Source organism: Labeo rohita, chromosome 5, assembly GCF_022985175.1.
Source record: "Labeo rohita strain BAU-BD-2019 chromosome 5, IGBB_LRoh.1.0, whole genome shotgun sequence".
NCBI lineage: Eukaryota > Metazoa > Chordata > Actinopteri > Cypriniformes > Cyprinidae > Labeo > Labeo rohita.
The window spans coordinates 45,684,200-45,711,641 of NC_066873.1; the positions used below are offsets into that span (position 1 = coordinate 45,684,200).

The 27,442-nt window shown below is 33.5% G+C and overlaps 1 protein-coding gene across 7 annotated transcripts in view; it reads right to left on the bottom strand.

Annotated features, from left to right (window-relative positions):
* The window catches only part of cita (citron rho-interacting serine/threonine kinase a), a 103,512-nt gene that overhangs the window by 65,947 nt on the left and 10,123 nt on the right, over positions 1-27,442 (bottom strand). For all 7 annotated transcript variants that reach the window (XM_051110016.1, XM_051110015.1, XM_051110013.1 and 4 more), the window contains exons 6-10: positions 23,505-23,647; positions 22,754-22,847; positions 22,346-22,552; positions 20,738-20,891; positions 13,217-13,403 (exon numbers count right to left, since the gene is read on the bottom strand). In XM_051110016.1, coding sequence (XP_050965973.1) covers positions 13,217-13,403; positions 20,738-20,891; positions 22,346-22,552; positions 22,754-22,847; positions 23,505-23,647 — 785 coding nt within the window. The remainder of the gene's footprint in view (positions 1-13,216; positions 13,404-20,737; positions 20,892-22,345; positions 22,553-22,753; positions 22,848-23,504; positions 23,648-27,442) is intronic.

The following is a 27,442-nucleotide window of genomic DNA, read 5'->3' on the forward strand; positions in this document are numbered from 1 at the left end:
ATACATGATTTGAAGTCCTGATTTTAAACAAATGATTCGTGATCCACGATCTGATTGGAGCTCTCAAAACAGTGAATCACTTTGTGACACAACAGTTTAATGGATTCAGAGTTGCGAAAAGCTCTATTTCACCCATCACTTCATGGTTTTTAAAATCATTACAAGTGATGTTGAAATTGAAAATGAATTCATTTGATCTGGTTTTTGCTAGTGAATCATTTGAAATGAATGATCAAAGTCATGAGTTTGAATCAACTGGAGCAGGTCCAGCATAAATGACTCAGTTGATTTGGTTCATCTGTTCCTTCTTTCGCATCTTCAGCCATGTTTACACTACACTGTCAAAACTACTACTTGCTTAGCTCGAGTGTTTTCTGACATTAACTGAAATAAGGAAAAAGGTATGATGTTTTTTGAATTGCTGAATTTTGCATGAAAAGATGTGCTAATTGACAAAATTAAACACTTTCAATAATTCAAATAGTTTCAAGTACCTCTTCAGGACTATTGCTATTCTCAAGGGTTTTCCAGGCATTAAATTTCAAAGAGGCAAATTCAAGTACTTTAAGCACTTTATGATCCTTGATGAAAGTGGAACTATAATGACTGTTTCCACACAAGTTTTCCAAACACTCCTCCTACACCTTTGACTCCGCCCCATGTCTGCCATTGGTCAGTCAAACCGATAGTCTTCTCCCACTCTCACTCCACTGCTTGAGTTAGAAGCTGATGAGCAATATTTGGAAAGCAGCAGAGATGCTCTTCAGGAAGCCAAAGTGCTGATGCACTTCAGCTAAAAACTTCTCAGAGGAAATGAAGACACAAAGAACCGCCTAAATATAGAGAACCGACCGCCTACGACAGTATAAAAAGACACGTGAACCTCCGAACAAAATAAGAAAGACAGGAAACAACTCGAGCTCCCACATGCATCATATGTCAGTGATTCAGAACTGACGAAATGTTGTCTGACGGATAAACGTGTTCCAAATAAAGAGTGAAATCCCAGCCGCCGCACAATCACAGCAGACATTACTAACGGAGACGGAACAAGAAGGAAACTGACAAAAATACTGCAGCGGAGGGAAGACAAACCAATCGCAGCAGCTCGTGAATATTTGCTTTGACCGTCGTTCTGACAGCTCGTCCGCCGAGTCCTAAAGACCTTTAAACTGAGCTTAAATCCCAGAGAAACCGTCAACAGCATTCATGTGCACAAACTGTTCAGTCTGCTCAGAGTTTCCTGCTAAAGGAGACGTCTGAAAATCAAGACAAGAGCATTTTGGCCATGCTTGTCTGATTCTTTAAAAGGCTGAAATGGTGTGTCCCTCACAATGTTTCAATGTCCATTTCCTGAGCATCCTCTGGATAAATTCCCAACTTCAGCTCTTCCTGCATCCCAGAGAATGAAGACAGACGGGCATTTACAGATGCTGTCGACTCCAACTACCTCTGATGAGCAAATAAATTACAGAAGAGAATAGCACATCATTATAATATTTAGTCAGTATTGGAATTCCATTTGCGACTGAAAACTACTGCGTGCGACTATGAAAAAATATTTAGGAGCAGCAGTGCAACTGACCCCATCAGCATATTTGGGGAGCTTCAAAGGTTTCTACGTGTTTGTGCAACATTGAGTAATGTATCATAGACATATCTCACTAATCCTTTCATAAACAAAGTGTAGAAAGAGTATAAATAAGAGACTGATTGTGCAGTGTGATTATAATGGAACGAGTGACAACTCGAGGATGAGTGACAATTTAATGATTTTTAAAAGAGTTTGCAAATGAGATATTGATTTAATACAACAGTTAAACAAGAAGTTAATATTAAGTGACTTGCATTGTTTGACTACAACATTATTGCCTGATTTCGCTCAATTTCATCATCAAAAATAGCCTGAAACAAGTCACGACTGAGCCGCTGCACATCTCCATTCAAACACAGCGCTGTTTCCTTTATAAATGAACGTGCGTTTTTAAACAAATCTAGTGAGTCAGTGATTCAATTTCCCATTCATAAAGAGTCACCTGCTTTATTCCTGAATGAATCAGCTGTTTGAACGAATCAAATGAATGAATGATTCAGTGATTAAATCAGTGACTTGCCGCCACCTACTGGCAGCTTTAGTTTCATCTTTTCAGTTATTTCAATTATTTAATATTTCTATATTCAAAATGTTATATTTAAAACATTAATCTCAACATGAATTAATGAATTTGATTCCACGCATGGCACCTCTGAGCCTCATTAAACATGAAAATACACCTACAAGCCACTTTTGTGTTCTTCTGTGCCAAATCTGTAGTACAAATTAATTTTGTTAATACTGATTTCATTTGATTTGTAACTTATTCTTAGTCTACTTGTTCTTACTCTGTTGTTTTTGAATTCTGTTGTTTAGAACTTTTAAAAAGCTTATAAAACATTTTTTTACATTTTGAAAAGATGACACTTTTAATAAAGATAGAAAAATGCTATTACAAAAGGTAAAAACTAAATTCCCCTATAAATCACTTTAAGGAGTCAAATATGACCTCGTAATGTGAAGGCCAATTTTTGATCCGATTTTTTGATTAATGATTAGAAGGTGCTCCTGAAATTTTGACTGTGCTCCTAAATGTTATTAGTAAACATAGATCCCTGAACTTCATTTTTAACTACATAAGATAATATAATACAGTGTTTCTGCTGAATCATCAAATCTAATTTTAATGCTTTTTAATGTCATTTTTAACAGCATCTATCATGGGGTTAAATTCTCAGGAAATGCATGAACTCATAAATTTATACATTGAATGCAACGTAAGCCACTTCAGATAAAAGCATCTGCCAAATGCATTATTGTAAAAGCACTCGAGTCTGGTTTCACTAGTCTTGGTATAAACTACTGACATTTTAGATAGCATTATTGTCTCACATCTGTACAGAACACGACACTAGAGCTCCAGAAGAAAAACATCCCATTCAATTCATTCACAGAGTGCTGTAATGTATAAACCTTTCAAGACTGCAGATTTATCATGCGCTCTGAGGACGTTCAGCTTCTGCAGAGAAACAAGTCAGCTTCATTTTATGACCATCAATCATGTTTGAAAGCCAAATTGCTGGTGAATACACTAAACAACCCGTAATCCTAAAGAGACATCCAATAATCGGAGAAGTCGCTGTTACCATGGAAACAGAAAGAAGGCTCGGTGGTGACCACCCACTCCCATGAAGCACTGCGGCTGATGTAATCCAGTCAGTCTGCCTACATTCACAAACTACTTGTTTACTATAGTTACATGTATTTCTAATGAAAGTTCAACTTCATTAACCTTAAATGAAAGTTGTAGCTCATTAACCTTATTAAGCACACAGTCTGTCTTAGTTTCAGATGTTCAAAGAACTGTTTCCATCAAAAGGTTGTGATTTATGTCAGTGTCAGTTGGTTTGGTTCATTGTTTTCTATTGAATAATTTACTGAAATCTCCATGGAGAAAATGAACACGAAAAATATTTCTGAAATCAAGACTTCTGAAAATATTGATAAGTGAGGAGTAACTACATCTAGTAATTGGAAACAGAGTTATTCTGAATACTAAAATTAAAACCAGAAAATAAGAGTTTCATGATTTGAAACAAAATAAACAATAACTGAAAAAAAAAAAAAAAAAAAAAAAAACTTTCATTTCAACTAGTTGCCAAGGCAATACTTTTCATTTTAATTTAGTTTACCCTAAATCTACTAAAAAAATAAAACTTTATAAACATTAAAACAAACAAACAAACAACAAAATTAATAAAAACATCAACTAAAAGTGAAATGAAAATTATAAATTAAATGTTAAAATGCATTCAAAATATTAATAAAAACTACAATAAATATTTTTCAATAATAGTAATAGTATACTATAATAGCAGTTTTAATAATAGTAAATTAACACTAGTTGTCAAAAAAAAACAAAAAAAAACAACTCACACATTACACTTTGGATGCTTTTTTCACCAAAATTGATTATTTTCCCCAAAAATCCATTGTTCTGGATTCATATTTAGTGATATAATGAAGTTTTAATAAATAAAAAAAAAAGAATCCCTACTCAATGAACACATTAAATTTTAAATCAACGTAATACTTTATAAACATTTTAACAATAACACTGCCCTATAAAATGTTTCAATTTTTCAGGATTCTGTTTTATGATTTAATACAAATTTATTACCAAAAACATTGCTAAATCAATGCAAAAAACTTGAAAAAATTAAGTCACCTTTTAAAATGTAATCAAATGAAATTTAAACAATTCCTTTTTCCCATTACAACAGATGTTTAGAGTATACATTAAAACTGTAAAAACTGTACTACACATAAAAATGTGTAATTTTCTTTAAAAATAGTTTTAATAAACTACGCCAATATTGTTATTCTTATTACTTCAACTTCATATTTAAATAGCAATCTTTTTGTGTTTTAATACTGTCAGATACTAGTCCATATCACAATTTGTGACCTTGGACCACAAAACTAGTCACAAGTAGCTCGGGCATATTTGCAGCAATAGTCAAAAATACATTGCATTTGTCAAAATTATTTGTCAAAAGATCATGTTCCATGAAGAGATTTTGTAAATTTCCTACCGTAAATATATCACAACGTAATTTTTGATTAGTAATATGCACAACTTCATTTGGACAACTTTAAAGGTGATTATGTCAATATTTTGATTTTTTTTGCATCCTCAGATTCCAGATTTTCAAAATTTGCCAAATGTTGTCCTATCCTAACAAACCACACATCAATGGAAAGCTTATTTAGAAAAAAAGAAATTGACCCGTATGACTGGTTTTGTGGTCCAGGGTCACATTTAATTATCTCTACAACCCTACTTTTGAGTTATTCATCCAAAAATTGCGTGACATTCTGCTGTATACAGTAAATTACTGCATCTGTGAAATAATTCTGTCTGCGATTCCAAATCATACAGCCCTAATTGCGATTACAGGAGCATGAAGGCACGTGTCCTCCTATCAAAGCACAACTAAAGGAGTTGTGAAATGGAGAAGCCGACACTTCCGGACCCCCTCGAGAGCGTCTAAATGCACACAAACACGCCCAGCTCTAAATATGCTTGCCACGGCATCATACCAGTGGGGTCTAACCAGATTAGAGGTTCTGCCTGTTTGCTGTAAAGCAGTCCATTACCCAGCGCTTACAGACTTCCCTTTGGAGAAACCGACGCATCCCAGGGGTCTGATCAGAACGGCCCACAACCGACTCGATTATGGGGCGGGTGTGTGTGTGTTTGGGCTCGAAGTGTAATTATATGATATGCATTTCAAACTGAGCCCTTTGAGAATGTGTTCCTCTGAGAAGAATCTGAAAAATAAACAGCAATGGGTAAATATCGTCTAGCTGACCTTTGAGAATTACATTTCACATTAGCCGGCGTCAATAAAGGTTTCAGGTGGAATTCAATTATTACAGCATTAATATTGAGCTATCGATCATGCGAGCGCGTCATCGCGTGCAAACTCGCACGAGCGCGTCAGAGCATCTTGCTCTTTTTGCCTGAAGTGGGCGGCAGTCGCATTGACTAACTCTCGACATCTGCGGCGGATGTAAACACACTTACGCATTCTGTGAATACAGTAGCTATCGATCTGCTGGAGCGCTGATGCATTCCTACATTGGCTATTCTTAGCGCGACTGACGGACAAAGACGAGGCTGACTCACAGCCTATGTTCTGTAAATGTTCTCCCGATGTTCCTGCGGCGACGCTGTCAACCTGCGGCGCTCACACACGCTGCGCTTCATCGATCGCCATCGAGAAAGGTCATGCAAACAAGTGTGGCAGGTAGCATCTAAGTGGCCGTCTGCAGGTTGAAACAATCCCTGTTACAGATTTCATAGCAAAGACTTTCATATGCACAGAATCAGCTGATGAAATCGAGGCTGGTCTTCACACATACTATTAAAAATCATAACAAGAGAAACAAGTGAAAACAGGTTTATGTTTATGATCATAGAAGATGCTTTAATACCTAAGCAAGCTTGGGCTTTTTAAATTTCTTTTAGCTTTTTCACAATGTTCCATCGCCATGCATTTGCTCAGTTTTTTTTTTGTTTACCTTAAGTGAACAAAAATATTTAATATGCATCATTTACATGCACCTATTATACTTTAATAAATTATAAATTACAACTCTAACCATGTTGCTTATGATTAAATGAGCTATTAAACACTATTATTATTAATAATTAATATTATTATTAGACACCATTACATCATTTGAACACTCTTGTACTTACAAGATATAAGAAAAGCCAAAAAAAAAAAAAAAACATCACATTTATCACACTGTAATAAATAAATGATTTGCTATTTGTAAGATTTTTATTTGAATGCCTAAATGCATAATATATTTTAATGCAGTCAGTATTTTTTTATTGCTTATTTTTGGAAGAAAATTTTTTTTATGGTAGTTTAAGACTGTATATTATAACTGCAATGGAAAAATATATGCAGTTCACCTTTGCGAATTACATTTCACATTAGTGAGAGTCAATAATGGTCTCAGGTGAAATTCAATTATAGCTTTAATATAACCATTAAGAACTCAAGCACATCAACATCACCAGTAGGAATACCGGTAGGGTTCATAAAGATACTGTAAAATGAAATTCCAGGACTTTCAAAGACTTTACGCATACTTTGTATATTTATCAAGGACTTCAATCAGAGATCTCACTTATGCTTTCTATTTCAAATTCTAAACAAACAGGAATCGATAAATGAAAATATACTAATGACAAATGGCAAAAATAAAGAGAAGCATGCACATGCGAAGTATTACTCCTAAATTATTACAAAGTATACTACACTTTTACTATAATAAAACCACGGTTAATTTTAATAACTTTTAGTATTTGTATTTGTGTATACTTTCTTTCTTTTTTCTTTTTGCTTTGCTTTTATAACTGTAATGCCTTAATGGTTTGATGTTTTCTACTGTTTAAGAAAAAAAAAGATTTACAAAATTGCTCCTCCTAAATCCTGATATGAATCAAATGATTTGCGAACCCTCACCAAAGTTCTGATCCAAATCAAAGGATTCACGATTCACACTCTGAAGTCCTGATCTTGAATGATGGTCGCGAATCATTATTCAGATCGGGACTTCAGAGTGTGAATCGTGAATCATTTGATTTGGATTTGGTAAGAGTTTGCAAATCATTTGATTCATATCAGGATTTAGGAGGAAAAATTTTGTAAATCTTTTTTCTTAAACAGAGCGCAGATCGCGAATCATTTCACTTGAATCATTTTGTGAATCATTGATTTGAATCATTCAAATTTGAATTATTCAATTTGTGAAATGATTCATAAACCCATTCTGATCTAAATCAAATGATTTGCGATACATGATTTAAAATCCTTTTCTGAAACAAATGATTTGCGGTGCGCAATTTGATTTGAGCCCTTCAAAACAGTGAATCATTTTGCAATGTTTTAACTGATTCAGAGTTTCAAAAAGCTCCATTTCACCCATCACTACATGCTTTTTAAAGTCGTTACAAGCGATGTTGACATTCTAAAATGAATGGCTCTTTTAATCTGATCTGGTTTTGGCTAGTGAATCGCTTGAACTGAATGATCAAAGTCACGAGTTTGAATCAATCAGAGCGGTTCCATCGTAAATGACTCAGTTGATTTGGTTCACCTGTTCCTCTTTTAGCGTCTTCAGCCATGTTTACACGATACTGTCGATACTACTACTTGCTTAGCTCGATTGTCATGTCATGAATATTCAATGTCACCTCATCCAAAAAGCATTTCTGCATGACATTTTTTTTGTGTCATCGAAAATAAAAGTAATAATAATACATTTTATAATGCAAACTAGCTCTTTGAAGCAACTATACTTTACTGCCAAATACTTATATAGACGGATGAGAATTCATGTTTGCTAAGCCTGATGTTAAATCACCATGATATTCATAATAACTGCAATAAAACCTCAAACCAGATTCAGTTACTAAAACTAGTGTTTTTAAATCAGCCTGCAAAGAAACAAATCTTCTCACAGTGATCGGGGCGGCTGAAGTGAGTCATGCACTTCAAACCAATGCGATAAAACGTGTCTAATATAACAGCAGCCATCCACAGATTAACAGAAGAATAGAAGAAAACCATCCTATCACTGTTTCCAGATCAGATACGGTCAGAATCATAAAGCCCCGTATCAAAATACTTTAGATAATCAGAGGGTGTGTTGAGGTGAAGCCGTGAAAACTCCTTCTGGAACCAAAACACAATACCATCGCTTGCGGCGTGAAATCGCAGCTCTGAAATCCAGACGCCAGATAAAGTGCTCTAACACTCCACCCGGCCAACAATTGCAATTCGGTCCTCATTTACTCAAAGTAAAGATGTTTTAGGAGCTGGTCTTTGCATGGAAAAACACTGCATAAACAGAGAAACGTCGACATGAGGGCGAGAGAATGACGCCAGAGTCTCATTATTGGACAAACTATTCATTTACTGACAAACCAGTCGGCCTTTGAATTATCCAAGCAGCAATGTACTTCTACAGCCCGTCAGCCAGACGAACCGTGAGTCACAGAGAGAAGAGAAAACCACCTACTCTCGGCCGGTCATTACAGTATGAACCTGCAGCAGACAGGAAACACTCCAATTAGAGCACTGACTCAACCGAAAACAAGCCGTCTCTCCAGAGATACTTCAGCATGACATATATCGTATCATTAACGCGCTTTTACTACACAATGGGGTAAAATGTTAAACGCGACTAAAGAGCTCGCAGCGACCGCCTAAAACATTACGATAACAGCAGAGGGCTTTGCTTTATTTTGGGAGTCAATTAGTTCTCAGAGTGACAAACGTCAGCTGATTTACTGTCAACGCTGACATTTGTAGAGATTTAGAGACTGCTTACATTTGTATTTCAGTTACAAATCAAAAGGGATTAATGTATTTGCATTTATGCCTTAGGGAGATGCTTTTATCAAGCGTGACGTACATTGCATTCAAGGTTTACATTTGATCAGTTCATGCATTTCCCTGGGCACTAAACCCATGACATTGGCATTGCTAGTGCTGTGCACATCATATTTAATATTTGATGATGAACATTATTCACTAGCGTGTAAATGTCTTCAAAATACATCCTAAAAAGCAAACACTTATTATTGTAATGCATTCAGATGTTCTTTTGAGTCATTCTCATTACTGTCATTTTGACTGAAATCAACAAATTACAACAGTACAGCACTTTAAAAAAAAAAGTTATATGAATTTTAGCATTAGGATAAGAATTGAAAGAAGATTAAAAAAAAACATTACAGTAAAGCATTATGTTAATAAGAATTGGAAAAAAAAAATTAAATTAAAAAATGAGGATGGGGAAAATTAAATAGAAAAACAATTACAGTAATGAGATTGTTGTGCATTATGGTAAATATAAATGAAATTTACTAGCAATTTCTGAGTTCAATGACTTTCAAGATTTTTTTTCCCCCAAAGAAAAGGCCAAATAATGCATTGAATAAAACATGAAATTTTGAAGTAGAAAGACCCAAATTGTATTATCACATTAAAAAAATTGATATTCACTACAGAAACCTCAGGAATTCAACCAATGGTGAGTTTGGGGGTGAGACTATCTGTTTGTTGATGTTGGGAGAATTCAGGAAACCTGTTTGAAAACAGTCATTATTCATGCAGTCCTATTTGGTGATGTTAATGACAAATGTCATGCTTCACCTTTAAAATTCCCTGACATTTCCAGATTTCTTATGCATATTTCACCAGACATTGTTACCCAAGCACTGTGACAGATCTTGTACTTGTGAATCTGTTAATAAGGAAAGAGCATGCAGCATCTTTGTCATGACGGACCTGAGCAAACACACAAAGGTGGTATGTAAATGGAAAACTGCAACCCGATCAGACATGACTGGACTATAAATCAACAATCCTACAATAAGATACCTGAGATACAGAACACTGCCTGCATTAACATGTTTTTCTTTTGCACTGCTGTTTTTTTTTTTTTTTTAACTGCGCTGCTTTATTAATGCATGTTTTTCTATTGCACTGGCTGATAAAAAGAAAAGCATGCATTTATTTTATCAGGAAGTGCAATAGAAAAACTTGCATGTTTTTTATTGCACTGCTTTATGCATTCACTGGATGATAAATGCATTCATAAAGCAGGGCAAAAAAAAAAAAAAAAAAAAAGAAAACATGTAAGTTTTTCTATTCCACTGGCTGATAAATGCATGTTTTTTCTATTGCACTTCCTGATAAATGCATGTTTTTCTATTGCACTGGCTGATAAATGCATGTTTTTCTATTGCACTGGCTGATAAATGCATGTTTTTCTATTGCACTTCCTGATAAATGCATGTTTTTCTATTCCACTGGCTGATAAATGCATGTTTTTTCTATTGCACTTCCTGATGAATGCATGTTTTTCCTATTGCACTGGCTAATAAATGTATTCATAAAGCAGTGCAATAAAAAACATGCAAGTTTTTCTGTTGCACTTCCTGATAAAATAAATGCATGCTTTTCTTTTGCACTGCCTGATGAATGCATGTTTTTTATTGCCCTGCTTAATGAATGCAAGTTTTTCTTTTGTACTTCCTAATAAATGCAAGTTTTCCTATTGCACTTCCTGACAAATGCATGTTTTTCTATTGCACTGGCTGATAAATGCATTTTTATTGCACTGCTTTATGAATGCAAGTTTTTCTATTGCACTTCCTGATGAATGCACGTTTTTCCTATTGCACTGGCTGATAAATGCACTCATCAGCTGAGCAGCAGAAAAGAATGCATGTATGAAAGATGTGCGTTACATGAATAACGTCACGTCAAGCACGCTAAACAACACGCCTACTGTAGCCACAGTGCATGCATTTCTGAAGCGCGCATCAGTGTAGCGCAGCGAGGGCGGTTTACGAGCGGTATCGCTCATTACAGATGTTCTGTTTGTCTCAAGACGGATCCAGCGCTCTCATATCTCAGTGCATCTCCAGAGAAGCCAGTCCACCAATGAGCAGCTGCGCTTCTGCATTAACATTCCCACGCTCCTCTGCTGGAGCCGTTTGTGTTGCACTCAGTGGATTTCATGGTGCTGGAAATGCTATATGACACACGGCTGGACAAATACGCATTTCAGGATTGGAGAGAGAATAAGAATATGAATGGGTGGAGGGAGATTGAGGGGGGGAGCGTGGGAAGGAATCGAACCCGGTTACCATAGAAATGAATTCTGGGTTCATTCTCATTCTGACTAACGTTATAAAGCTTCACCTCATCCTCTCTCTTTTTCCCTTTCCCTTCAGCTACTAGGAAAAAAAAATGTGTTATTTATGGCTCATCTCGGATCAGATTCCTGACCGAGACCTTCACCTGATTTGACACATCATGATCTTACAGCACGCAGGACCAGAGCCGCATGTAACGATAAACTCACGCTTCAATGCATTCAGAGACACAGGAAATCACTGGGCAGCATGTCACACACACACACTCATTACTGTAATGCATCCAGATATTTTACTTTTGAGCCATTCTAATTATTGCAATACAGTTATTTTGATTAAAATCAACAAATTAAAAACAGTACAACAACCACTACCAATGACGTTTAAATGCTTCACAATTATTTTCCACATTATAGTAATGAGTTGTTGTTGTTGTTGTTTCTTTTTTGGCATTAAATCAATGATAAAAAAAAACATTACGTCATAAGATTTTTCTGCATGGTGATGAGAATTAGGGGAAATAAAAATAACATTGGGGGAATAATGAAAATTACATTAAAAATGGAATTAAAAAAATACAGTAATGAGAATTCCTTTTTCATTATATTATTGAGAAATGGGGAAAATTTTAAATTAACTATAAAAAAAACTGGGGAGGGGTAAAAAAAATAAAATGAAATATATTTTTTTAATTAAATTAAATACAAAATGCAATAAAAACTATATTACAGTAATGAGAATTGTGTTTACATCATTATAGTAATGAGAATTGGGGAAAAATGAAAAATAAAAAAAATGAAATATTTATAGTATTCATAGTAATGGGAATTGGGAAAATTTAAATATAAAATGAAATGTAAAAAAAATATATCACAGTAATGAGAATTATTTTTTGCATTACAGTAATGAGAATTGGGCAAATTAAAAATATATACATTTTTAAATATTACAGTAAGGAGTTTTTGTGTATTATAGTAATGAGAATGGGGAAAAATAATTATAAAACAAAATTTTTAAAAAATATAACAGCATTATAGTAATGAGATTTGGGAAAATTTAAATACAAAATGAAATTTAAAAAATACAGTAATGAGAATTATTTTTTGCATTAGAGTAATGAGAATTTAGAGAAAAAAATTAAAAGATTAAATTAAAATATTACGGTAATGACTTTTTTTTTTTTTGCAAAAATATAACAATAATGAGATTTATTATTTGTATTATAGTAATGAGAATTTGGGGGAAATTAAAAATGTTAAAAATTAAATAATAATACAGATTAATTTTTAAACATAATTCTCAAAATTAGATTTAAAAAAAGAAATTAAAGAAAATATTACTATAATGATAATTGTTTGGTAATGAGCATATGGTTTTCACCCTTTTCTTCCGATTCAAGGATGAAACACAACCTGGATGTGTTCTTGACAGATTTATATGAATTTCCCTGATCAATAAACACCAAGCCACACGATCAGAAGCAAATGCAGACCCAAACAACCGACTGAAGGCTGACCACATCGCAGCAAACACAGAGCTGATCACGTTACACAATGTTTACGCGCTGGCTTTCATTGTGCTTCCGATCATCTCTCACAGACACACACACACACACACACACACACACAAACACACGCATGCCGGACGAGGGTTTCCCGTTCCCCTGCATGCACATGGCAACACATGCATGAGATATTCCGCGTCTCCCGATACAAAAACAGCGGCGCGCACACGCAGCTCCCTCTCATTCATCTTAAAGACACGTGAAGTGAGCGAAACGCAGCTTTCCCCGCGCGAGCGATACCTCGCATTCAGCCACAATGTTGCCTGGTGACAGTCGCCGTGGTGATGTGGCCGTCTCCGCACCAATGGACCACCTGTGACTAGACTAGTAAAATCAGCATGCGCGTGTGTGTGTGTGTACTCACTCAGACTTGGCCAGTGCGGTCAGGGCCCGACTGAAGCACCACCCTACAAAGGGCAGGTCTTGTCCGTGGAAGCCTGCGCGAGGATGATCTCGCTGGGCAGCGGCCGTGGGGCGGGGGGGCCTCTCGGGCTCCTCGAAATTGGAGGTGTCATCCTCGGAACGCAGAGAGGGAACGAACGGAGGGAGAGCTGGAGGAGACGAGAGGAGAAAACCTGTGAGGTGGTCGCTGAGAAAAACAGACTGGAGAAACAGAGAGAGAGAGAGAGAGAGAGAGAGAGAGAGAGACGGGGGTCTCAGTGATGAGACTGTAGCGCAATAACTCGCTCGCCCGCTCTCTCTCTCTCTCTCTCTCACTGCAGCAGTCTCGGCTAATCAGCGTGAGTCACAGCCAAAACCCGATGCGAGATCCACACACACACACACACACACACACACACACACACACACACACACACACACACACACACACACACACACACACACAGAGCTGCATCCGCACAAACAGCTGTATTGACACACACACACACACACACACACACACAGTATCTGCCGCTGGGTTTTTTTTGTTTATGCATTTACACAATTGGTTTATTTAAAAAAACAACAGCAAATCACAGAAAGATCTAACAAACATTCCACATCGGTGGCACGAGCACATCGACTGCAGGAGACACGTGATGATTTCAGCACACGCTCAGAGCGCTTCATCAGCTCATCTGAATATGCTAATCATCTCAATAGAGTCAATTTATCTCAGGAAACTGACAAAATGACATTATGATTGCAATAACAAGACTCTGAGCTTCAGGTCAATTCAACACATAATCAATCACAATCGCATCAGACGCACAGAAACAACAATTCTCTTTATTTTTAGCAATGTTTTTCACGGAGTAGCAGCCAAACTGTATGAATTTTATCAGTGATCAAGATGACTGATGCAAATATAAGGAGAGTTCACAAACATGAATAGTTAAGGTCAAAACATCTCTTTTGCTCATCAAGACTGCAGAAAAAAAAAAAAAAAAAAAAAAAACTGTAATATTGTGAAATATTATTACAGTTTGAAATAATTGTTTTCCATTTTAATACATTTTAAAATATAATTTATTTCTGTGACGCAAAGCTGAATTTTCATCATCCATTACTCCAGTCTTCAGTGTCACACGATCATTCAGAAATCATTCTAATATGTTGATTAATTATTTTTTTTGTCAATGTTGGAAACATTTGTGCGGTCAGCATTGACAATAAATCAGCATATTAGAATGATTTCTGAAGGATCATGTGACACTGACGACTGGAGTAATTACGCTGAAAATTCTGCTTTGATCACAGAAATAAATTGCTTTTTAAAATATATTCACATAGAAAACAATTATTTTACAGCGAAATAATATTTCACAATATTACATTTTTTTCTGGGTTTTTGACCAAATAAATGCAATCCTGATGAGAAGAAGAAACTTCTTTAAAAAACTTTGCTATTACAACTGATTAAAAACTGTTAAAAAAAACGTTTTACAGCATACAATTATTTTTACCATTTTTAATCTTTTTGGTATAAGGTAAAGTATGTTTTAGGCACTTAGGGTTAGGGTTATGCATTTCAAATCAACTTAGTACTGTACCTTTCTGTTCGTAAATATATCAGATCAGCATTGTTCTTTTAGAAATCAGGCAAACAGATGATGAATTGGTCTGAATTAAGAGTCATTGTTCTGAATCTCAGTGAGGTTCACTGAACCTCAGTGAACTCAACTCAGTGAACTCAACCATTCAACTCAATGGGCCTTAAATCAATCTAACACAGAAATTAATGCAGACCTGAAAAACAAAAAATGCATTCTAATCCTACTGGTTAATGATCAACCAATGACCTTTGATTGTCAGTCAGGAAAATAATCTAAATGACAGCAGATTTACTTTGCTGCATGTAAGCTCAGAAACTCAAAAACTTGCATACACAAGCTGAGACTTGATGAGAGATTAGATTGTAGCAACCGCTCACATCCATATTGATAAATTCCAAGTTTTTTGCGCAGGAAACGACTAAAATTAGTCACTCACTCACCTCCCTTATTCAGTCCATAACAGTGGTCCAATCAGAAGACACCAGAGGCGGGGCATGCGTTGTGTGGTTTTGTTTACAGTAGAAAATTGGCACGGCAACTTTTGTATTTGACAGCAACATGGCAGAGTAGACATTCTGCACTGTGCTTATTTTTTAAACTGTAATCAGGTTAAAACATTCAATCAATCAATATTTTGATTTTAGATCATATCGTCCAGCCCTGTATTCAGTGTAGTGTTGCAAGATATCCCGGTACTTAAAAAGTATCGCGTTACCCTGCTTTTAAAAATGGTACGATTCCGCATTGTACTACTACTACCGATACTTTAAGAATTTAATAAGAGCCGTATTTCCATGTGTCTGTGTTAGTGAATGGCACAGACACGCAGTTTTGTTTACTACACATACATGTGACGCTCACTGTGTTTTCAGCCTCTGCCGCCTCAATGTATGAGCACATGAACACGTGAACATAATCTCTAGAACTGCTCTGAGAGTCACTGCATGAGCATTTTACTGCTTCTTTTGCTGAAAAAAATTATCATGTACTGAAAACCCTAAAGGTCTTCACAGCAACCCAAAATAAGAATAAAAAGTCAAAATAAAAGTTCGGTTTAACTTTACAGCTAGAAATATATTAATATATTACTTAATGTAAAGACAGTACTGCTACTAATATTAAAATTATTATTAAAACAATGTTTAAGGAATATTTACCAGATAAAATATTTACCAGAATTTATTTACCAAAAAAGAAGAAATAAATAGCCTATAATAAATTTTTTTTTTTTAATCAAATCTAATTATCCTTTATAAATTCATTAGACATGCTTTTGATTATTAAAATGTAATAAAAACGATTAAAATACAATCCAGAAAATTAATTGAAAACAGATTCACAAACAAAACTGAATTTGAGAAAAATAATAAAACGTATTTCATAGGGCCTTAAAAACATGTAATTTTTGTTAAACTTTTAATGAAATGCTGTTAAATTCTACAGGTTTCATGATTTCAATTAATTAGACATGCCTTTTGATTTTTTTTTTTTTTTTTTTTTTTAAATGTAACCATTAAAATAGAGTTTAGAAAAATTAAAATGGAATTTAGGAAAAAACTAAACAGATTTCATAGGCCCCTTTTTATTTCAATGAACTTTTGATAGATAAAATAACTATGATCTCCATTTGGATAATCTATTATTCAATTACTTTCGATTCCTGTTGTTCTGGGTTTTTTTTGTTTTTTTTTTGTAGTATTCATTTAGTAGTAGTATTGTGATATTTTAGTCAGGTATCGTATCAAAGTCAAAATTCTGGTATCGTGACAACACTAATTCAGTCCATGATTTTCTCAGTGTAGTTGACATTTTGAGCTCTGAGAGTTACAGCATATTTAACAGTACAACCACACCAATCAAACTCTCTCAAACTCTGTAGAATTTCAGTATTTCTGCTACTTGAAAATGAGACTAGACCTCTAAAGAGAAAACACACATGAAGAGACTTTTCTCTCCTGCATTTGCACCAACAAGAGGACTGGTGATGTAATTTAGTGCAGTTTTTCTTCTTTTTCTGCATGTGATGCAATACCAGCAACAACTACAATGATGGGGGATGCGAGAAAGAGCTGTGCGACACATCTTTGTTTATAAATATACAAGATATAAAGTATTTATAAGTATTTAAGCTAGTTTAACTCCTTTCTCACCTTATGATTACTAGCTACACACAGTTTCTGTATGGACAATCGTAATTAAATGTGGCACTGAATCAGTAAAAGCCATGATTTGCTCTGATAACCATGTGGCTGGGAAGAAAAATCTGATAGTGTCCGTCAGAATACATCTGTGTTGATCTTCTGTAAACGAGTGTGTGTTCATGAGATTATTAGCACAGGAATTCAGTTGCCCAGGAAAAGCACACAAGCACACAGTTTTGAGAAAACAAGATTAAAAAACAACAACAACAACAAAAAAAACATGAAATGCAATGCCTGTAAATCCCCACAAAAGTATCCATGTACTTTCTTCAGTGAGTTGAGTATCTCTGGACCGGATCTGCGGTTGTCATGACAGTCAGAATGACAGATGGCAGATGTGAATGTGATAACTTGTGTTTGCAACAAACACGACAGATTCAGAAGCACATGGATTGCATTTCTGTGTCATGTTTTTACCACTCTTGATTTCTCACAACTTATGTGCTTTTTCTGGGTAAGCTGGAATATTCTGCACTGCTAAAAGATCCTCATGAATGTGTAAAACAATGGCCAAGGTCAGGATTTTTGTTAAATATTATATTACATTTCAGTTTATCACCAGACGCTCAGAACAATTGCGCTGCACTTGTGATCATTCTGTGATACTTTTGCGTCTTTTTCTTTTTTTAGCATTAAAGCTTGACAAGCGTGAGCAGGACATATGTGACCCTGGACCACAAAACCAGTCTTAACTCGCTGGGGTATATTTGTAGCAATAGCCAAAAATACATTGTACGGGTCAAAATTATTGATTTTTCTTTTATGCCACAAATCATTAGGATATTAAATAAATATCATATTCCAATAAGATATTTTGTAAAATTACTACTGTAAATATATCAAAACTTAATTTTTGATTAGTAATATGCATTGCTAAGAACTTTAAATTTTAAAAGGCATTTTCTCAATATTTAGATTTTTTTGCAACCTCAGATTCCAGATTTTCAAATAGTTGTATCTTGGTCAAATATTGTCCTATCATAACAAACCATACATCAATGGAAAGCTTATTTATCCAGCCTTTTATCCAAATCCAATTTATCCAATTTCAAATAATTGACCCTTATGACTGGTTTTGTGGTCCAGGGTCACATATATACACATATATATACATATTTTATATGTAGCAGTTATTTTAATGATATGCTTTTTACTGCAAATAGCTATAGATAATATAGTATTTTCTGCTATAGTATTTATTGCAAATACTGGCAATTATCTGCACCTCAATATTGTAGTATATTATAAAACAGCATGCAATAATAATGTATTAAGTGTAAATTGTAATTTTAATTTCATTATAATTTAAATTTTTCAATTATTAAATGGATGCCACCTTATTGAGGCAATAAAGCTCTCACTACACCTACCTTAACCCGATACTTTATTTTCAACGTTTTAATTATTTACTTCATTCTTATTGAAAATAAATGTCTTTCCGTTGAGATATGTATGACAACATTTTAGTGGCATGTTAAAAAAAATAAATAAATAAAAAAAACTAAGATTATGACATTACAGTCATAATATTTCAAGAATAAAGTCTAAATATTTTGAGAACAAAGTCTAAGTATTTCGAGAATAGTCAAAACATTGAGAATCAATTCAAAATTTAGAGAATTAATTCATAGCAATTACAAGATTAAGGTTATAATATTTTGATAGTATTTTCTAGCCTATTGTGCATGCAAATGGCCGGATTCGGAGAACTGGGCGATATTCCAAACTCTCAGCTTTCAAAAGCAAAATACAAACAATATTTCCATTACAATAATGTGTTTTTCACACTCTACAATGTGGCATGTGACTGATCACTGTATTTGCGTCTGTTTAAGCAGCATGTGAATCTGTCATGTTTCCAATTACAATAATGAGACATTCGTTTCATTAATTTATTAAATTATTATCCTATAGCATTATTTTTTTTTTAATTCCTTCTGATGTTCCTTCATGTTTATATTGTGCTATAAACTAAAGCAGAACTGAACTGTGTTATATTAAAAACAACAAAACTCAAAAATATTGTATTGGATAAAACAGCTTATGAATAGTCACTTATTTATCTCAGAAAAGACAACAATATAAGTTATGTTAACGAGTTGAAGTCCACTTCATCCTTCAGAACGTTTTGTTGTTTTTAACAAATACATGTCAGGAAAGAAAGAATAAATGGCACATACGTTTTTGCAGAGTAGGTGATGGACTTTTCACAAAGAAAACAGTATAATTAAATGAAACAAATGTCTCATTATAATCGAAAAGACAGTTGATTCACATGAATACAGCAATCTGTCCCGCCACATGAAAGAGCATGAAAAACACATTATTGCAATACACACTGTTTGTATTTTGCTGTAAAACTGACAGATTTTGAAAGCTGAGGGTTTGTTTTATATTAAAAGTACCAAAAGCACAAAGCTTATTGCTATTAATGGGTGGCTGGCGCACTACAAATAGGCCTAATGAATGCAACTGAAGACTGAAATATTATTTCCAAGCGAGTATAACTTGTGGTATGATTTCTGCCAATGATCCCACATATACAGGCCTGGCAACTTCTCCCGGTGCTCCCAATCCAGACAATTTGCATGCACAGGCTACACATTATTATCTTTAATTGCTAAGATTTTCAACTTTTCAACTTTATACTCGAAACATTTCAAATTAAATAGCCTCTGCCAACAAGGTGGGCTATTTGCACTTAGTGTAGAAGACAAAAAATAAATGAAAAAATAAAGAGCAAATGTGCAACAATATTGGTATATACTGATTCGTGTCAAAATTGGGGAAAATACTAAGATTTTTGTAGCTATATCAACCAGCTCTAGAGGGAAAGAATCTTGATTCATCATTACATCCTTTTAAATCAAACTATATACAGACGAGCTGTTTATACGACAGCAGCAGTTAAAAAGTGGGATCCTGCAGAAAACACAGCAGTATGAGCAAGAGATGAGCACGTTACATTGTGTGTTTGTGAGAGGTGTGTTATCTCATTAGGGTCTGGCTGTGTGACTATCTGAGCGCTTCTCTCTGTGAGAACACCTGCACACTCCATAATCTGACTAATGCCACAGAAACACACCCGCTGCCCCCAGAGGCGCACAAGACTGTGTGTGTTCATGTGTGTGTGCAAGTTAATGCATTATTAAACATATGGTGGCTTTTTATTTTCCAATAAACATAGTTTGTTATCAGAGTGTGACTCCAAATGCTGTCAACTGATTATCCAGTGCTACAAATACAGTATGCACAAATATCACTATTGCAATGTGTTTACTGTGAAACAAAAGTACTAATACGGTGATTTAAGATAATGCTCATGCTGCCCACCCGGCGCTATCAATCCTAAAGTCTTACAGCAGATGTAGAAGAAACTCTAGGCTTTACGCCACAGGCTTAATGAATTAATTCAGATCATCTGTGTTTCACTTAAACCTGCAGAGCAATCTGTGCACTCAGACACATCCCAACCCACTATAACAAATCCAGCAATTACACCAGAGAAGTAATCACTTTAAAGGGGACAGAAATAGCAGCAAGTCAGTCTAATGATTAATAACCCGTAATTAACAGGTACAAGGAAAAATTACGTTGCAGACACATTGACGAGGCCTCTGATGGTGGCGCGGCTTCATTGTGTTTCAGCACCAGTGAACTTTTAACTCTGAGTACCGAATGTCTTACCGTGTCTCAGGTTGGTCCAGTCGATGGAGGCGAAGAACGGATGCGAGCGCAGGCCCTCGTATCCCAGACGCTCCCGCGATCCACATAACAAACTCTGAAGCAGGTCCACAAACTGAGCGCTGGCTTTGGATTCCTCTGGGAACTTCAGAAAACGCTGGGAGCAAAACACAAGCAAGAAAACATCACATTTTCATATGCAGAGTAAGGTTATATAACTCTAAAATAATTAATATTCTGGAATATTATCAATTTGACTGCACTGACACTATCAGATAACAACAAAGATTTATGATATATTTGCAGCACTGACACTGTTACTGAACTGAAATGAATTTAACATTAAACTGAATTGAGCAGAATCATGACACTATTGACTTCTGTAGAGCTGATTTTATAGATGCAATTGAATTTGTTTAATATTTGTTTTACAACTTTAATACTGTTTTTTTTTTTTTTTTTTTTTAAATCAAACAGCCATTGATTTCAAGCACATTCAAAATGTTTAATGCAACAAGTAAAATAATAAAATGACTAAAAGCTACAAATAACAAAGGCATGTTTTCACTTTGTGTATCATAAAAAAAATAAAGGAAAAATCATATGTAATCATTTTAATATGCATTATAGAACTAAAAAAAAACAAAACTAAACAAAATAAAAAATAAAATAAAATAAAAACTAGCATCCGCTAGATTATTTATAAAAGTTACAATTAACTTTTAGCAGGTAAACACAGTTAGAATTTAGAAACAGGAAAAAAAGTGTTACCAAGTAAAATTGCAAAATGATTAAAAGCTAAACATAAACAATGTAAAAAAAATGCCTTCATTATCACTGAATTATATGCAATCAGTTTCCATGGATTATATAACTGTGAAACAAAAATAAATAAATAAAACAGCATCTAACATATACTAATTTTTTCATACAAGTTAAAAGTAACTTTTAGCAGGTAAACACATTTAGAATCTAGAAACGGGAAGAAAAAAAAAAAAAACACGAAACAAAAAATTACATACCATGTAACATTTTTACCAAGTAAAATAGTACAATTATTAAAATCAAAACAGAAACAATGTAAAAACATGCCCTTATTATTACTGAATTATATGTAATCAATTTCCATGAATTATATAACTGTGAAACAAAAGTAAACAAATAAATAAAAATAGCATCTAGCATATACTAGTTTTTCCATAAAAGTTAAAAATAACTTTTGGTGGGTAAATACATTTAGAATTCAGTCTCTTTCAGGAAACTGAACATGAATGAATGAACAAACAAACAAATGAATGAACAGACAAACAAACATAATTACATTAAGAAACCAGTAAAACTGTAACATTTTTTAAAAGTTCAATGTAACGAAGGCATCGTTTATGACTGAAAAGTAAAGGGAAAATCACATATAAATAATTTAATATGCATTATGTAACCATATATTTTTACTAAGCACTTTGTATAGTAGAATGAAACATTCTGGAATGATGTAAACAAATTAGTGTTTCGAACCTCCTCATTAATGCAGATTAGTGTGGAAGACAAATAAAGTGTAATTCAGACTGAACCTCCAAATGTCACACCATCAGCAGAAGCTGCTAGACTTACCTGAAAGTTCATGATGTTGTTGATAGTTTTTGTGGTTGTGCCGTCAGCAAAAGGTGACTTCATGTAGATCATTTCATAAGCGATGACGCCCAGAGACCACCAGTCGCTCTCAGGGCCGTAGGTGCATGTCGACCCTCCGTTAAGCGCGGACAGGATCTCAGGGGCCAGGAAGTCTTGAGTACCCACTAGGAGCTTGGAGGACGTCACCTGCCCCAAATAACAACACACTGTTCAATTAATCTGAAAGAGTCCAGAATCTGACTGTTTAAAGTGGAGGTAACACATGGTGCACAAACAACATATTTTAAACATATTCAGTCAAATCAAACTCAGGGTGCACATGATCAAACGACGGGTTTCTCTCTGAATAACATCTGAATAATATCAGAATAATGCCACACTCGTTACCGTTCTGTTAGCAGTCAATCTGGCTGCCGATCCAAAGTCAGCCAGTTTAATGTGACCCGTCCGGTCGATCAGAACGTTCTCTGGTTTAATATCTCTGACAAAAGAAACAGAGAACAAGCACAAATGAGTGAGGAAAAATACAGAAAGGAGGAGAGGATTTAGTAAGAACTGTAACCTCAGAATGAGGAAAAACTCACTCATTTCTAACACATTTAGTTCAAACACACAAAAAACAAAACAAGGTAAACATTTAGAATTTAGTCTCTTTTCTATGAAAAATATCTATCAAAATAAGATATATATAAAAAAAATAAATTCAATTAAGAACAATTACAAATAAAATAAAATGAAATAAAACCAAACAAAATAAAATAAAATAAATTCTTCTTCATAATCCTTCTTTATAATGAAATCAAAACTTGCTTATTTAAAATGCATTCTTGGAGATAAACAAATTTAGAATGTAGTTTCTCTCAGAGAAAAACAAAATAAAAAATTAAGTAAAATATATTTTAAAGATACAATAAATTACATAAAATAAATAAAAATAAAGCAAATATAAAAATAAAAATACATATATTTAAAAAAAACACTCAGGTCCTTATATAATCAAATGCTCTCTAAAAGGAGAATGTCCCTCCACCTTACACCTGTCAGTGACTAGCAATAGAAAATATTACATCTTGTTAATGGCTGGAACAAACTAAAGGATTTTTGCTATTTAATAAAAATAATGTGTGTTTTGTTGTACCTGTGAACGTATCCCATCTGATGAAGCGAGTGAATGGCCTGTACGAGCTCTGCCAGGTAAAACTGAGCCATAGACTCGTCTATCTGATCTTCATATCTGTTCATCAAAGCCATGAGATCACCGCCAGGCAGAAACTCCATCACCTGTTAAAAACACAAACATCAAACTTCTGCAACACATAAACATGCATTTGATGCAATGGATTAAGTCTGAGTAAAAGCAGTGTAAAAACTTATTACTTCATATAAAGCAGTTTTGGACACATAACCCTCTGGTGCTATTGGGTCATTTTTGACAGAGAAAAAAATGTTTGTTTGTTTTTCACTTTACCAGAATGGTACAAAACTTGGTAAAGGTTTTGACACTGGCTATGTGAACACACACACAAAAAAACATGGGCATGATTTAATGGTCCAGGGAAAAAAAAAAAAAAAAAAAAAAAAAAAAAAGTATAAATAAATAAATAAACTAAAAACCAAGAAACCCCGTGGAAAAGAATGGTAAGCTAGTGGTAACATTCGGTACTGCACCCAAACAATATCTTACTGAAAACTCATTTTTTGAGACATCAACCTCAAATTTGAAACGTTATCTATTCAATACTGTAAACATAAAACATATGTTTAGATTTATGGCTTTGATTTTCACAAAGTTTGAATGTGGTTAATAGGTAATAAATGAATCCCAACTATTCCACAAATATAAATTAGTACCATAAAATCCCCTTAAAATGACAAAATACTAAATAAAAAAACATGAGCAAACTAAAACACAGTACATTCCTATCATCTAAAAAAGTCATTTTTGACTGCCACACAAGCAGCACCAAAACTTGTGAATATCATTGCATAGGATTTTTTTCTTTATCATTTCTACTTAACATTCAATTAACTAGGGTTTTGAAACCTCTTTTGTAAAATGTTTTGCTTATAAAGTGTACATGTACAATCTTAAAATCAACTTTGATCAGGTAAACGCATTTATAATTTGTCTCTCTTCCAGGAAATAAAATAAAAAGGATATGCACACATGTGTATACAATCAAATGCTCTTAATGTGGTTAATATGTAATAAATCCTATTCCGCATATTTAGTAACAAATTCCCCTAAATATGCAAAATATGAAATAGAAAAAAAATTGCAAACTAATATATTAATTTCATTGAAATTAAAAAAAATATATATTTTTGAGCTCCACATGAGCCGCACCAGTCACACTAAAAAAAAAAAAAATTTGTTGCATTAGCTAGCAAAAAACATGCTACAGAATTTTCTTCTCAAAAACCTTTTTGGTCAAATATTTTGTTTGTAAAGTGTGCATGTACAATCTTTCTTTATAAATGACACTTGTTTTGACATTTTATCCAATGCGATGACAGCCCGAGCGCATCAAAAGTGAACATAACGGGCACATAAGGAGTTTACAGTAAGTATGAAACTGAGCATCAGGTGTACGGCCGATCTCACAACGTGATCTTACGTAATAATCACCTGTAAGTGAATCTATTAGTGCACCAACGATCTCTGTCCGGTCGACACGCATGGGTTTAATTAGCAGCCACTCGTCTCGATCACACATTCTAAATAAAAGCTTGTGATTACACCATTATCATTCTAATTAGACAATTAGCTAATTAGCCTAAACTGCATCTTGAGAGAGTGGCGTATGTGCAAACCCAAGGAAAAACAGCAGAGAGAATCACAGAGAGAGCCATGTGAATGCTGCAGGTATATGAATGACTGTGTGGTTATTTATAGGCGCAGTATCTGCGACAATATCAGCCTGAAACCACACCACAGGCTCAAAATAATTACTTTATAAAAGATCTGAACATTTAAACAGAGTTTTCTGATGCGTGAACCTCACAAACTCTCCGAATGAATATATGCAAATGTAAACGGTTAATTATTTATTGTGATTATTTGGCGATTACAGCAGCGCTGCATCTCTAATTGAGCATCGGCAAGAGTCTCGTCTGACTGATACATCAATAAGATGTTTTTATAAGCGAACGCAAAATAGCCAGAGTCATTTTACTGGAATAGAACATGAAAGTAATCATAATCATTAAAATTACGTCCCAAAATTCCCGAGAGATTATACAAGACTCAGCCACGTGATACATGTGAGGGGAAAAGACTCGTTCTCTCATTAAAACACACTTCACACACTGCTTTAATTCATCTGCTAACAATGTCCAGTGCGTTTACATGCGTCACAGAGCAATTCTGTCGTTTTTATCATTTATCTTGTGAACATATCCACCACATCTCAAATGACGTTGTGTCTGATCACATCCTGCAGTAGGAAAAAAGACATTTGAAGCATGTCTGAAATTAAATGTCTGATTCCTTTGTCTCGCTGAGACTATTTACATAGCATTTATGCATCCTAAATACATGCATAATAATTATATTAAAAAGTGTAATTTGGCAAAATGACAATATACATAATGGTAATACTGTGTACATCACACAACACATCACATTTAAGTTCTTCTTTGACACTTGTGTGTCCTGAATAAATAAATACACTAACTTCTGATGAAAAATTATAACAAAACTAGCAATGGTGGAAAATGACAACAAAATAATTATAAATAATGTATTTTTACATTAGATTACACAAATTATATAAAAATATAATTTGATTTTATTTTTATAAATATATACTTTAATACTTGTAACAAAAATAATTATATAATTAGCATTATTTAAATAAATATTTATAAATCAAATAAATGTTACTAATGTTAATAATTTTTGTACATATACATTTATTTATAATCCCAATTATGTCATAATTTATTGAAATATCTCAAGTGATATTATATATAAATAATATTATGAATAAAAATATACAATTATAATATATTATATCAAATTAAGTATAAAGTTTTTTTTATATAAAGTATTTATATTGATATTTTTATATTTATAAAGTAATATATAAAACACACACATATATATACACACAAATATGTATATGTGTATATAAATGATATAATATATTTTGTATATATTTAAAATTATAAATAAAAATATATACTGCTATAAGTAGTATATACAATTATAATCAAATTAATGCTAATTTTTGTACATACAGTATACGTTTACTTATAATTCCAATTATCTCATAATTTATTGAAATACCTCAAATGATATTTTATGTAAATATTACAAATAAAATATACATTTATTATATAAAATTATTATTAAATATTTTATATAAAATAAATATTTTACATATGCATATTATATATATATATACACACACACACACACACACACACACACACACAGAGTATATATAGATAGATAGACAGAATCTCAAATTATCTTTTTTGTATATATTTAATATTATGAATAAAATATATATACAATAATAATTGTTATGTGCAATTATAATTTTAAAAAAAAAATCTAATTTTTGTACATAAACTTAGATTTATAATCCCAATTATCTCAATATACTGATTGTATTGATTGAAATTTTAAATATATATTATGAATAAAAATATACAATTATAATTCATTCATTATATATAACTAGTATTAATTATTTTATATGAAATAAATATAGAATTAAATATTTACATAAATATATAATATAATATTAAATTATAATAAAATAATTTTGATAATTTTTGTACATATACTTTTATTTATAATCCCAATTATCTCATAATTTATTGACATCTCAAATCCAATTTTGGTGGTGAGGCAACTGACATATTGGCAAGCCATTAAAATGTGAAATCTCACTGCCAGTTACACAAAAAGACTGACAGATTTCACCTATTCTTAAACATGTAATCTAACATAACTGATCACACAGACATCACATAAACATCACACACTCCTTATTGTCAAGCTCTTTTCCAACAAATCACACTTCAAACACACACACACGTACAGACACAGTATCACACCTCAAA